At 45.8% G+C, this 13158-nt stretch overlaps 2 protein-coding genes across 7 annotated transcripts in view; both read right to left on the bottom strand.

Moving 5' to 3' along the window:
- Window positions 1-690: 690 nt before the first annotated feature.
- HAX1 (HCLS1 associated protein X-1) lies at window positions 691-4116 on the bottom strand. 6 transcript variants are annotated; one of them, XR_003119955.1, is made up of 7 exons: window positions 3851-4050; window positions 3043-3305; window positions 2680-2867; window positions 1602-1653; window positions 1339-1449; window positions 1100-1190; window positions 691-954 (listed from the first exon to the last, which is right to left on the bottom strand). XR_003119955.1 is itself a non-coding variant. In XM_025389033.1 (7 exons), exons 1-7 carry the CDS (start codon window positions 3901-3903, stop codon window positions 869-871), a joined length of 840 nt encoding a protein of 279 aa, XP_025244818.1. In that variant the 5' UTR covers window positions 3904-4116; the 3' UTR covers window positions 691-868. The 6 variants fall into 6 exon arrangements, 5 of the variants coding, with proteins under 5 accessions (XP_025244818.1, XP_025244844.1, XP_025244824.1 ...); XM_025389033.1 differs by having other exon boundaries at window positions 1343-1449; window positions 3851-4116; XM_025389059.1 differs by having other exon boundaries at window positions 1343-1449; window positions 3043-3161; window positions 3851-4062.
- Window positions 4117-5093: 977 nt separating this feature from the next.
- UBAP2L (ubiquitin associated protein 2 like) overlaps window positions 5094-13158 on the bottom strand; it is a 54785-nt gene continuing 46720 nt past the window's right edge. The window contains exons 24-26 of the mRNA XM_025377976.1: window positions 10052-10119; window positions 7647-7844; window positions 5094-6402 (exon numbers count right to left, since the gene is read on the bottom strand). Of these exons, the coding sequence (XP_025233761.1) occupies window positions 6307-6402; window positions 7647-7844; window positions 10052-10119 (362 nt within the window). The 3' untranslated portion in view covers window positions 5094-6306. The remainder of the gene's footprint in view (window positions 6403-7646; window positions 7845-10051; window positions 10120-13158) is intronic.

Below are 13158 nucleotides of genomic sequence, written 5' to 3'. Positions count from 1 at the left end.
GTGAGCCACCACGCCCAGCCACGTAACAATTTTTTTAAGGCCAGTAAAGTAAGGAAAATTTACCCATGTACTTCCTCAGTTACCTCATGAACTCTCCAGTCAGTGATCCACACTTCCACACCCACACCCTTTTTTGGGAATCTGATGTATCCCTTTCTAGAAATTCTAGAAGTTTTCCTGAAATTATTTCTAGTTATCTCCTCAGTAAGAAAAATCATTTTTCTTTTCTTTTTTTTTTTTGAGATGGAGTTTTGCTCTTGTTGCCTACACTGGAGTGCGATGGCACGGTCTCGGCTCACTGCAACCTCTGCTTCCTGGGTTCAAGTGATTCTACTGCCTCAGCATGGGATTACAGGCACCCGCCACCATGCCCAGCTAATTTCTGTATTTTTAGTAGTGACGGAGTTTCACCACGTTGGCCAGGCTGGTCTTGAACTCCTGACCTCAGGTGATCTGCCTGTCTCAGCCTCCCAAAGTGCTGGGATTACAGGTGTGAGCCACCAAACCTGGCCTCTTTTTTTTCTTTTTAAATTTATTTCTTGCTTGAGAAAGAAAAATCATTTTCTACTCAGGTTTTAGATGTAGAATAAAAAGTTAAGGAATAAGGAGAAGGTAGAGGACCAAGATCATTTCGGAAGTGTTGGATGGTTCTAGAAACTGAAATAGCCTTGACAAAACCAAGACAAATAATTAGCATAAATAAAAGTTTTATTGGTCAGTTTGGGTGAGTGACAAACTGACATGCCCCCAATTCACTATTCCACATATCCAAGCCCCTGAGGTGGCAAGAGGAGAAGCTAAGCTTATTAATGGTGGGCAATGGGTGAAAGGTGGAAAGGACTCTGAAGGCCTCTGAGGGTTAACAAGGCTACCGGGACCGGAACCAACGTCCTAGGAATAAGTCCAGGATGGAGAAGGCATCATCCAGGGCTGGAGGTCTTGGTGATTCTGGATCTAAGGAAGAAAGTCATACACACAAATAGGCTAAATGAAAGAGACCAGGCAGAAGCAAAGGAGAGAAATAATATTCAAGGGTAGAAGAGTAAGAGTTCCCTTCCCCAAGGAATCTTGAGATGAACCCCTTTGTCTTTTAACTTACCACCCCTAGGACTGCTCTCTGCTTCGTGTCGGGTTACTGTAGTCTCTGTCCGGCCCTCACTGTCCACCACAGTCCGGCGCTCCTCCACTATCTACAAGGAGAAGTCCCCACCATATTCCTCACATCACTAAAGATAACGCTCAGCAGTTTCTTTACAGAGATCCCTGTTTATTTACAGAGATTCCTGTTTCAGGGCATTCATTCCCTGGCCACAATTTCCTTTACCTCTTTCTTTCAACTCACCCCATCTGGTTTAGTGATCTTGGTTACAGAGATGCTCTTGAAATAGGATTTGGGCTGGGGCTGTAGAACCGGGCCAAGACCCTCCTGGGAAACCTGGGAATCAAGATCTGGAAGAGCAGAGAGATGAAGAAGCAGGAGAGAAAGAGTCCAAGGGAAAAAAGGAGACAAGTGTACAGGAAGAAACTTCAGGGAGGGAAAATGGACAGAACTTCAGAAGAGTAACAAAAGGCTGATAAACTTCCCCTTCCTCTAGACTTACCATTGTCCTCTCTGGTTCTAGGATCGGGGTCCACAGGCCATATGTCATCAAACTGCAGAAGAAACCATAGTAAGTGAAAAGACATCTTCTAATCTGAAATTTGAAAGGTCATAGACCTCAAACTAATCCTGAGCTCCAAAACCCACTGCCCCGGGGGAGATAATTCCATTCAGAATAGCTTTATTTATACACTCCTTCCTCCTTCCTGGCTGTTTTATGTATCCTTCTACCAGAAAGACTTCCTGAACTGATATATGCCTATACTCTGTGCACAATCCTGCCTTATCCAAGAATTATCTGGACCAGTGGTGGTTTATTGTTTTTTTTTTTTTTTAAGAAACAGAACACCCATCTCCCCCCCAAAGAAAATCCCACAAGCTTAATAGAGAAAACAGAAAACACTAAATGGAGGGCTTAGGATTCCAGCCCAAGGCTATCAGATTCAAACAAGAATTGCAATCTTTGGCCAGGCATGTTGGCTCACACCTGTAATTCCAGCACTTTGGGAGGCCAAGGTGGGTGGACCACCTGAGGTCAGGAGCTCGAAAGCAGCCTGGCCAATATGGTGAAACACCGCCTTTACTAAAAATACAAAAATTAGTCGGGCGTTTGGCAGGTGACTGTAATCCCAGCTACTCAGGAGGCTGAGGTAGGAGAATCACTTGAATCTGGGAATTGGAGGTTGCAGTGAGCTGAGATTGTGCCACTGCACCACAGCCTGGGTAACAGAGCAAGGCTGGGTCTCAAAAAAAAAAAAAAGTGCAATCTTTGTACTTTTTTTTTTTTTTTGACATGAGTCTCCACCTCCTGGGTTCAACCAATTCTCCTGCCTCAGCCTCCCGAGTAGCTGGGATTACAGGTGCCGGCCACCATGCCCGGCTAATTTTCTGTATTTTTAGTAGAGACATGGTTTCACCATGTTGACCAGGCTAGTCTCGAACTCCTGACCTCAGGTGATCCACCCTCAGCCTCCCAAAGTGCTGGGATTACAGGCGTTAGCCACCGCGCCTGGCCAGTCTTTGCACTTTATTAGTGGTCTCTCACAAGCTCTCACTTTAGGACCCGATGGGATACTCACCCTATGAAATGGTCTCTGGGAGCCCCAGTCTGGTGCTGGTTTGGGGGATTCACTTCTTCCATCACTCTCCAAGACCCCCCCAAAGATCCTGGGCTGGTGACTATCTGGATACTTAAGCATTGAGTCCCGAAGTGTCTGTCCCTCCCGCAGTCTCTCACCAGGTGTCTCTGACTCAGGACCTGGGAGTTCTGCAGAAAGGTGGCAGGTGTTTGCTGGGGTGGGAAAGGACTTGGGCTCTATAAATCTCCCTGAAATCATCAGTCTTCTCACACTTCCCATCCCCCAGCTACTCCCTGCAGGCTCTTTATTTCACCCACCAACCCACTAGAAACCGCAGGTTGTCCCTCAGGGAAAGCCACACACCAGGAGGATGGGAAGGCAAGGTCCAGGCCCCCATATCGCTGAAGATGCTATTGAAATCTCGTACTAGGTCATCAAAGCCGAAGTTATCGTGGAAACGTATCCCTCCTCCTGGGCTGAAGCTGAAGCCGAAGCCAAATTCCTCAGGGGGGTGCTGAGGACTATGGAACCTTGGGTTCCCACGGCCCCATGAACCCCCTTCTTCCTCTTCTTCCTCATCATCATCTTCATCTCGAGTCATCCCTCCAAAAAAGGGATCTCTGTGGCTGAGAGTGGAGGCAGATTGGCCACCAAGATGTCAGCACGATTTAAGCCATAAAATCAACTCATGGGTGGCAAAGTGGGACAAGAGCAAGGGGTCTGGGAAGCTGGGGAGAGGGTCGGAGGACTGGTTGCCGCATCAAAACATTAATACAATGGCTGACAGTTCTTTCTTTCTTTCTTTCTTTTTTTTTTTTTATCAAAGTCAGACAGCTCGCAGCTCCCTTCTTACACCTTCCCCCAGAGTCCCTCCCCTCTCTCCCAAGGTCCTGCTCACTTGCTCACTGTCCTATTCTCCCGACCCCCATTGTCTTCCCCGCCCGGGTCCCTGTTGCATCACCCCAGGTTGGAGAAAGGCTTAGTTTGCTGTTTCTCCTCTTAACGACCGCCTTGGTTACTGTGGCGGGGTGAGTATTCAATGTTGCGACTTCTGTCCTCTCTACAGGAGTTGAAGGAGTGGGACAGAAGATGCTTTTCCAAAAAATAAGACGTAGGGGTCAAGCTCCCCTCAGACGACCCCCACCCTTGTCCAAGCCGGACCTACTCTCACCTCTGAGGTCCAGGAAAGCCGAAAAAGCCCCGGAAGAGATCAAAGAGGCTCATTCCCGTATTGGGACGCGAGCCTTTGAACCCCTCCAGTGGTCCATTCGCAGAAGGGGCAAACCTGCGCAGCCCTGTGGGAAATTGAGCGAGGCGTCAGCCCACGCTACCGGAAAGCAAGCCCGCGATCCTGACACTGTCGTAAACGACTGTAAGCCGGACATGCAAGGGAGGCGGGACGGAAAGTCTTCCTCAAATTTGAAAGGCTTTACCTTTACCCCACCTTTTAGAGACCAGTTTCCGTGACGGGAGTGAGCGTGACGCACTTTCAGTTTCCTATGACCGCCTTCCTCCTAAACCTGTTCTTCTTTCTGGAGACAACTCAGTCCGAAAAGCGATTTCGAGGGTTTGACTCTGGATGGCACCCGCATAAAGCCGCCAGAGGGCAGCCCAGCCGCACAGATGAACCGGCTTGATGGCATCCCTCAACCTCCCCACCCCCGGGGCTGGCCAGCCTAACAGCAGAAGCCACCTCGCCTCTTACTCGGGCGTTCCTTTTGACTGACCTGGGTGACGTCTGCTGTTAGAGGGATGAACAAAATGCTTTTCCAAGCTCTTTCTAGTATTGAATTCCCCAGAGAAGAGATCAAGACATAAGAGACGCATGGAAAACTTCCTCCACCTCTCTAGCTACTAGGGAGTTTGTTATAACCATATAGGATTCTTTTATCTAAGCAGGCTCTGCAACCAGCAAGACAAAGGATTTGTAAGGGAAGGGAAACTAGTTGTGTCCTGAGAAGGAACAAATTGGGGGCGATAAAGAAGTATCCCTTTGGTATCTTTTTTTTTTTTTTTGAGACAAATTTTTCTCTCATGTCTCCCAGGCTGGAGTGCAGTGGCACCATCTCGGCTCACTGCAACCTTCGCCTCCCAGGTTCTCTCCTGCCTCAGCCTCCTGAGTAGCTGGGATTACAGTCATATGCCACCCTGCCCGGCTACTTTTGTATTTTTTGTAGAGACGGGGTTTCACCATGTTGACCAGGCTGGTCTCGAACTCCCGACCTCAGGTGATCTGCCCACCTTGGCCTCCCAAAGCGACTGGCCTCATTTTGTTTACTGTTGTATCGATTTTCAAAGCCTATCCGAAACCTGCCTCTCCCTGTACTCCATCCCCAAGCCAGACTTGGCTCTAGATTCTTTTTCAAAGAATTGGGTATAGCTATGTCACAGAAAAGCACCCAAGAAGCAACTACTACAGTAGTCCATTCCTAGGGGGAATGTGCCCCAAGGTTTTGGTTTTTTTATTTCGTTTTTGGGGTACAGGTGGTGTTTGGTTACATGGATGAGTTCTTTAGTGATTTCTGCGACTTTAGTGCACCCATCACCCGAGCAGTGTACACTGTACCCAGTATGTAGTCTTTTATCCGTCACCCTACTCCAAGATTTAGTTCTGTCAGACGATACATGTTGCCTTTACTTCTTTTTAGTTTATTTACCTGGACCCATTTAAGTCATAACTTAAAACTCTATAAAGCCATTTTTTTCCTTTGAAATGGTCTCAGCTCCTTCTTGATCCTCTCCATTTTCCACCCAATCTCCTCTATCCCTCTCCCTTTACTGCCTGAAATCGGCTGTAGATGTAGCAGTTTCTGGAGGAAATGAAGATTTGTGGTGGTTCTTTCCAGTCAACAGGTTGTGAAAGTCTTAGGGGTGAAGGGAAGGAAATCCCCTCAAGGACAAGATACTACTACCACATTAAGGTCAGGAGTTCTTAAAGGGCGAAGATTTCATTTTATTCCACTGCCTTCAGGGGCCTGCTAGAGGAGGCCCCGTTGGTACAGTAATACTTATTCACCAAGCTGGTCATCGACGAAATTGAGGATGTCCTAGACGGAGCAAGAATAGGCAGAGGCTGAAGGTAGAGGTTTTCTTTTTATATATACAAGACACATTAATCCATTAAATTTGAGGACACAGTACAAAAAAAAAAAAAAAAAAAAAACACTTCAACTAATTCATCTGACAATGCTGTTCATATTCATGACGCCATTTTTTTTTTGTTTGTTGTTGTTGTTTTCCTAATAATAAAGGAGGAGACTTAGGGCTGTTGGGCTGATATATATTTGGGGGTCCCACCTCCCCACCTCATCCGTACACCACCAGGGTGAACAGGAGGAAGCAAAGGAAGGGCAGGGCCCATAGCAAAGTTTCATAATCTTGAATGCAAGAGGGGAGAAGGAATGGAAGGGGGGAAAAAAAAGGAGAAAATACAAATCCTATAATACATACAACAGGGTGGGGATGGTATAGGAATGGGACAGACATGAAGCTGAGGCATGGGGTGGGCCGCTGGGGGTGGGGGGCAGCGGAAACCCCCCACATTCCTTTCTCTTTGATGTTGTTTCCATAGTTTCCAGGCTGAGAAGCCCTCTCAGAAGATGGGACCGGGAGAAGAGGGTCAGGGCCTCAGTTGGCCCCCCAGCTGTAGCTGTTGTAGGCAGACTTGTTGGTCTGGGGCTTCTGCGGGATGGAGCTGGTCTGGCTACGTTGCCCGCTGCCCGTCTGCAGGGGAATGGGAGGATGATGGGGAGGAAAAAGGTGTCTAGTTAGTGGTACAAATTTGTAACATCTTCAGGTGGAGATGTGCAAACTGTCTTGCTCTCCCATTCCCCTCACTACTATTAAAACCATAGAAAATTTAGTCTGCATAGCTGCTAAAGCCCCTTTCTTACAAGCAGGAAGGCATTTTTGACTTTTAAATAGGGAAAAGATGAAGAGGGCAAGATACCTTTGGAGATAAGGTAGTGAGTTAGTTCTACTCATTTTCAATTCTACCTTCTCCTACTACCCCTTCTCTCCCCTGCTCTTGGAGATGAGTGATCACGAGGCAATTTCATTTCCATTGATCCCCATGAATGCCTCAATTTGGAAAGCTGTCTTTGAGAGGAAGGAAGTCCTTATTCCAGCTCCAGCCACCTATAATGGAGCTCTCAAGAGGCCACTTGCATTGCCCCACAGATCCCCACCCCTACCACACATCACATCTGTGAGCCCATTTCAGGCAGGTATGAGAGGCAGTCTGAGGCCTCAGGCTGCAGATGCTGCCCCAATAATCTTTTCCATTCTGGTAACCAAATGTTTTCCACAGTTGGGGAAGGGTACAAAGATAAAGAGGGTGTTGGGGAGGGGAGAAGGAGAGAGGAAGGGGAGGCCAGAGAGCTCAGCAAGGTGTTTGTGTTTGTGTATCCCGATTTGTGACCGCGCAGTCTTTTCAAGTTCCCTGAGGCTGTGAAGGTGAAATGGGGACTGAAAAGGAGTGGGTTCAAGCATATGATCATTCAATTTCATTACCTGCTCCTCCTGCTGGCGCTGGCAACAGAGAATCATCTGCAAATATGGTAGCTGAGGCAGAACCAGGATATATGGAAAATAAAGGGACAAACTTTGACAATAGAACTCCACCATTAGAAGGGAAAGCTAAAATGTCAGGGAAGAGGGAAGGCTGGGAGAGGAAAGAGGGGAGGTGTGACCCAGGTCTGATGGGATAAGGACAACTGTGGCACAGGAGGAGAAGGGCACCAAAGGAATTGGGCAAAAAAGGTTTCAATCTGGCCCCTTCTCTGAGATATCCTTTGCCGGCCGCTCGTGTTATGTGCGCTTGTGTCTGTATGTGCTGTGTGCCCATGACTGGCGCTGGGGAGGGATTGGGTGAAGGTGGTGGTGAGGAAGGGTAAGAAAAGGAAAGGGAAGGCAGTTTTAAGGGATAGGAAGAGGAAGGGAAAGGAGAGAGGGGGAAGGGCTATTACCTGGCCATCCTGCTGCAGGTGATGGTGAAGGATCTGAGAGTGCGGCTGCTGATGGGGGGTCAGAATGTGCATAAAGGGGGCAGGTGGGTAGGCAGCAGCTGTGGCCGGATTGATGGGGCCCCCACTTCCTAGGGCTGAAGGCAAGTTGAAGGAAGCAGCAGGAGTACCGGAATGAAAACCTTGTTTCTCAAAGGACTGCTATCCAGGAGGCCAGGAGGAGACAGAGTAAAAGGGATCAGCAAACCAATCTTGGGATTTTCCTGAGCTCAAGCTCCCTGACCCTCAGAAAGCAGCATGGTGTCACAGAAGGCACAGTACACTTGAAATCACATATTCAGGTCTCAGTCTCAGCTCTGCTCTTATTTAATAACTGTGTGAACCTAGGCAAACTACTCAACCTCTTAGCCTCAGTTTCGTCAGATACAAAACAGGGACACTACAAACCTGTTGTAAAGATCAAATAGGCTGGGCACGATGGCTCACACCTGTAATACCAGCACTTTGGGAGGCCGAGATGGCCGGATCACACAGAGTTCGAGACCAGCCTGGCCAATATGGTGAAACCCCATCTCTACTAAAAATACAAAAATTAGCCAGGCGTGGTAGCGGGTACCTGTAAATCCCAGCTACTTGGGAGTCTGAGGCAGGAGGATCACTTGAACCTGGGAGGCAGAGGTTGCAATGAGTCAAGACTGTGCCACTGCACTACAGCCTGGGAGACAGAGGGAGACTCCATCTGAAGAAAGAAAAAAAAAAAAAAAAAAGGCTGGGCACAGTGGCTCACGCCTGTAATCCCAGCATTTTGGGAGGCCAAGGCGGGCGGGTCACCTGAGGTTAGGAGTTTGAGACCAGCCTGACCAACATGGAGAAACCCGGTCTCTACTAAAAATACAAAATTAGCCAGGCATGGTAGCACATGCCTGTAACCCCAGTTACTCGGGAGGCTGAGGCAGGAGAATCGCTTGAACCCGGGAGGTGGAGGTTGTGGTGAGCCAAGATCACGCCATTGCACTCTAGCCTGGGAAACAAGAGTGAAACTCCGTCTCAAAAAAAAAAAAAAAAACAACCAAAAACAAACAAAAAGACTAAATAAGAGGATGAAATGTGGAAGCACTTTGTAAAACTGAATGTCATATTTGAACATCATGAAATTTGAACTTAGAACTCCGGGCTGGGCATGGTGGCTCACACCTGTAACCCCAGCACTTTTGGGAGGCTAAGGCGGGTGGATTGCTTGAGCCCAGGAGTTCAAGATGAGCCTGGGCAACATGACAAAACCCTGTATCTACCAAAAAACAAAAATACAAAATACAAAACAAACAAAAAACAAAAATACAAAAATTAGGCCTGGTGGTACACACCTATAGCCCCAGCTACTCAGAAGGCTGAGATTCCACCATTGCACTCCAATCTGGGTGACTTCTTGAGACTGTCTCCAAGAAAAAAAAAAAGCAAACCAAGTGTCCCTACCCCTTCCAATATTCCTTTAAAAAATAATAATAATAAATAAATAATAACTCCGCTGGGCGCGGTGGCTCACACCTGTAATCCCAGCACTTTGGGAGGCTGAGGCAGGTGGATCATGAGGTCAGGAGTTCAAGACTAGCCTAGCCAAGATGGTGAAACCCCGTCTCTATTAAAAAATACAAAAATTAGCAGGCGTGATGGCAGGCGCCTGTAATCCCAGCTACTCGGGAGGCTGAGGCAGGAGAATCGCTTGAACCTGGGAGATGGAGTTGACAGTGAGCTGAGATTGCACCACTGCACTCTAGCCTGGGTGACAGGGCAAGACTCTGTCTCAAAAACAAAAACAAAAAGAACTCCATGGATATTTCAAAAGAAATAAACACATACTGAGGTATTTGAAGTGTTGAAGGTCTTGTTCATGAAGTGCCCCGCCCCAGACCCCCAGTGCTTAATAACAAACTTTAAGTATTTATGGTGATGGGGGATAAAAGCAACATAACAAACCTGTGGATCACTCAAATGCTTCATTAGTTACTAGGTGTCTCCTTTCCCACTCCCACTGTTACAGATTTACTCAAAGAATGGAATGAACTAGTTTCCTGTCACTCTCATACTTACTCTCTTGAAAAGTCATGAAAAAGGTTGGGAGTAGGTAGGAAAAGGGGCCAGGAGAGTTGCACAGTAAATCACATGACACATTAAACAATTTGCCACGCTTCACCTTCCTATTACACTTCTCTTGTTTTTTTTCTCAGAGGGCTAAATTTTAACTTCTTAGAGGAAGTGAAGTCTAGAGAAGACCTTTCATTTAGAAAAAGTAGGATGGGTTTCCTGCCACCTCTCCGAGGGTTGTTCTTGTCCACTGTATTTCTACCATTACAACTCCACCTCTTCTATGTCTATCTCTTTTCCACTTCTGTCCAGAGCCAGGCACCTACCTGGGTTTTGGAGTACACAGAACCCGAGATATCTGGCACGCCCGTGTTACTGGAGGTGACTGAAACACCTGGGGGAGGAGGAAACAGACAGGAGGATTAGCTCAGCTAGCTACCTGGCCCTTATTCCTGAGGTGGTATCTGTAGCCTTTCTAGCTATACCAATGCAAGGGAATTTTGGTTGATTTTCCAGCTTCACGTCAGTCCTGAGAGTTAAGAGTTTATGAAACAAAAGCTCCGTAAGGGTTCTTTGGACCTTTCCAGGTGTGTGTTGAGTATACATGAGAGAGTGAGGTTGTTTTTTTGGTGGGCAAGGGAATATGACCAAACCTCACTAGCATATACTGTTTCAAAACACTTCTGTGCCAAAGTCTAGCAGGAATATAATAAACTTTTAATTTTAATGTCCATTTCAAATCAATCCACCCAAACTCCACTCAGTTTTATTCCTGGAGACTCGGGCAGTCTGGCCCTCTCTCTTCCTGAAGTGACATTTCTGGGCTCAAAATCCATGCCTCCACTGCATAAGTACGAGAGGAGCAGTTCACTTTAATCCCCAAGGGCACTCTCATTCTCATAGCCTCAGCTCAGTCAGTCCAGCTTCTTTAGTCTTGGAGCATCTAGGCTAAATCTTTAAACTTAATATGTAAAGGCCTGCCATCAAGATCAATTTCCATGTACACAATTTAAGCCTAAGTGTAGTGGGGTGGCGAGGGATAGGTAGACAGGAGTAGGCCATCTCCTAAGCCTAGGTGGAACACAAAAACCACGTCATTTTCAGTATACAACTTCAGCTTCTCCGTAAGATAAAGTTCTAACCCATACCCCAACTCTTATATTTCCTGTTGAAAACTCCCTACTAACCACTACAACCTTAAAGAAACCAGAGTAGTACAACATGTCATTTTAATTTGTACTCCTCAAATACTCATACTATACTCTATCACCTGGGGTATAAGGCAATGGGTCAAGGAGATAGGAAAAGCCATGAAATAAATAATCTAACATCTTTTAAACTTTCCATTTTTAAACAAAGATTTGAAGAAAAGTAAGTAATTTAGGAATATAAAGCATGATTTTAAAAAGATATATTAGTTTTTATAAAAATAAAACGAAGCTTCAGAAAAACTTTGCCTTTCTGTCTATGCCCTTGGATCCTTCCCATCAGAGGTACACATTTCCTTCTCCTCTGCTGTCAGGAACACTGATGGAAAAGTGTTTTAGAAGCACTGTACTAGAGTGGCCAAATCACAAATAAGGAATCCTCCATTCACCCACAATTCAAACTCTAGAACCCAAATCCTCCCAATGCCTCAGACAAAGGCAGCCTTCCAAAGTTAAGCCCATCTTGAACAGTCACTTTTGAAGTGGTATCTTAATCTGGAAAAACTTCCCAACATCCTAAGTCCAGATAATTCCTGGGAGGGGCAAACACTAACTAGGAAAAATAACAGAACTACAGAAAACCAAGCAAGAGAAAATACTTCCTTATCTCCAAAGCATCAACTGTCTAAAGACACTGAAGTAAAAGAAGGGAACGATATCTTAAGGGGCTAATGGGTATTTTTTCCGTTCCCTTTTCAAACCTGAGGTGCCCATCTAGCAAATCACTGGGTAACAGTCATAACTTTTAAGAACAGAAGGTTCAGTTATGGAAAAGGCTTAAGCTAATAGTTTGTGTGGAAGAGTTGAGAGTAAAGGTGGAATAAACAGGATATAAGTAGAACATTTTTAAGTCAAACCAAAAGAGACAATTTACTGCAAAGGCAAAAAAAAAAAAAAAAAAAAAAAAAAAAAAAAAAGCATATTTGGTCACTCTCTGCAGTGAGGCTAGGCTGCCTATATCTAGGAATGGCAGAAATGACTAACTGGATGTTCAAGCTGGGTGGTAGGGAGGAATTCAGCTCCAGTGTGCCCCTACCTGATCTCATTCTTTCCAGAGTTTAGGCTAAAAATAACTTCTAGTCCAGAGGCCTTATCTTGGATATGAGGTTGAAGGGACTGGGAATGCAGGAACCATAATACTCTGTAGTAGCCATAATAATCTCAATGATAGTATTAGAGACCTAGAAAATAATGGGTACTGATTTCACTACCCCTTACCAGTTATTAGAAAGATCTTCAGACTACAGAGTTCTCTTGCTTTCTTTCCAACGTCAACACCCCCTACTTATCCCCAAACAGTGACAATACCAGTATCACGTGGGCAGCAGGGCAGAGAAACATGAATCTCTCTCTCCCACCATGGCAGCCCCTGGGAAAGGTGGTCACACTCCACAGAACAAAATTACTCCAAAGGGCTGGGAACAAATACAAGGAAAGCTGAATACTTTGGTTTCTAATTAACCCAGGGTGGTGATCTCACTGTCCACATTAACTGTATAAACAAAGGGCTAATGTTGTATGCTAGCTGGACTGGGAGGGAATTAGAATTTCCACAGTCAAGGAGATGTCTGACCAAACCGCTCCCACACATCCTTAGCTTATACCCGCAAATGCAAAACTGATAATCCAAGATTTCTGAAAAGCCATCAAGGGACTAAGAACAATGTTCCAGGATAGCATAGTCTCCACAGAGCCTGAGTCATCAACTAGCTGATCACTAATGACTTTATCAGATCTTAGCCACTTGGCCTTTAGGAACCAGATAGATGTGGGAATTAAGCCTTGGAAGATACTTCTCTAACAGCTCTGAACACTATCTCTTTTGCCTTTCACCATGACATGACACTCCAAACTTTTTTGTCCTTTCCCCCACTGCTTATGTAAGAGGCAAAGGAAAGATCTAAATGGAAAAATGAAGCAACATAAACATAGAGAATTGGGGATTTCTACAAAGTTTCCTTTACCAACCAATCAACAGGCAGGAAACTGAGGCTATTTCCCCTCCCCCCACCTTCATGAAACTACCATACTGGAAAATTAATAGTTCTTTGGCTATGCTGGGGTTTGATTAAAAAGGCCACCCTCCACCCTTCATTCATAGCACAGCATTGGTTCCTAGTGTCCAGAAAGACATGCACGGAAAGAACGCCAGAGTTAGCTAAAGAAATACCACAGTTTATTGAAGACTACAAATATTTTTGTTACAAGTTGAAACTACATGCCTT

Source organism: Theropithecus gelada, chromosome 1 (genome assembly GCF_003255815.1).
Source record: "Theropithecus gelada isolate Dixy chromosome 1, Tgel_1.0, whole genome shotgun sequence".
NCBI lineage: Eukaryota > Metazoa > Chordata > Mammalia > Primates > Cercopithecidae > Theropithecus > Theropithecus gelada.
This window is presented reverse-complemented; position numbering and strand designations above follow the sequence as displayed.

Coding starts and splice junctions, on each gene's coding strand:
- HAX1 (XM_025389025.1), bottom strand. CDS start 3,903: ATGAGCCTCTTTGATCTCTTCCGGGGCTTTTTCGGCTTTCCTGGACCT. Junction 1,191..1,342: donor AGATCACTAAACCAGATGGG/GTGAGTTGAAAG, acceptor TTCTCCTTGTAG/ATAGTGGAGGAGCGCCGGAC. Junction 955..1,099: donor AGAGAGCAGTCCTAGGGGTG/GTAAGTTAAAAG, acceptor TTTCTTCCTTAG/ATCCAGAATCACCAAGACCT.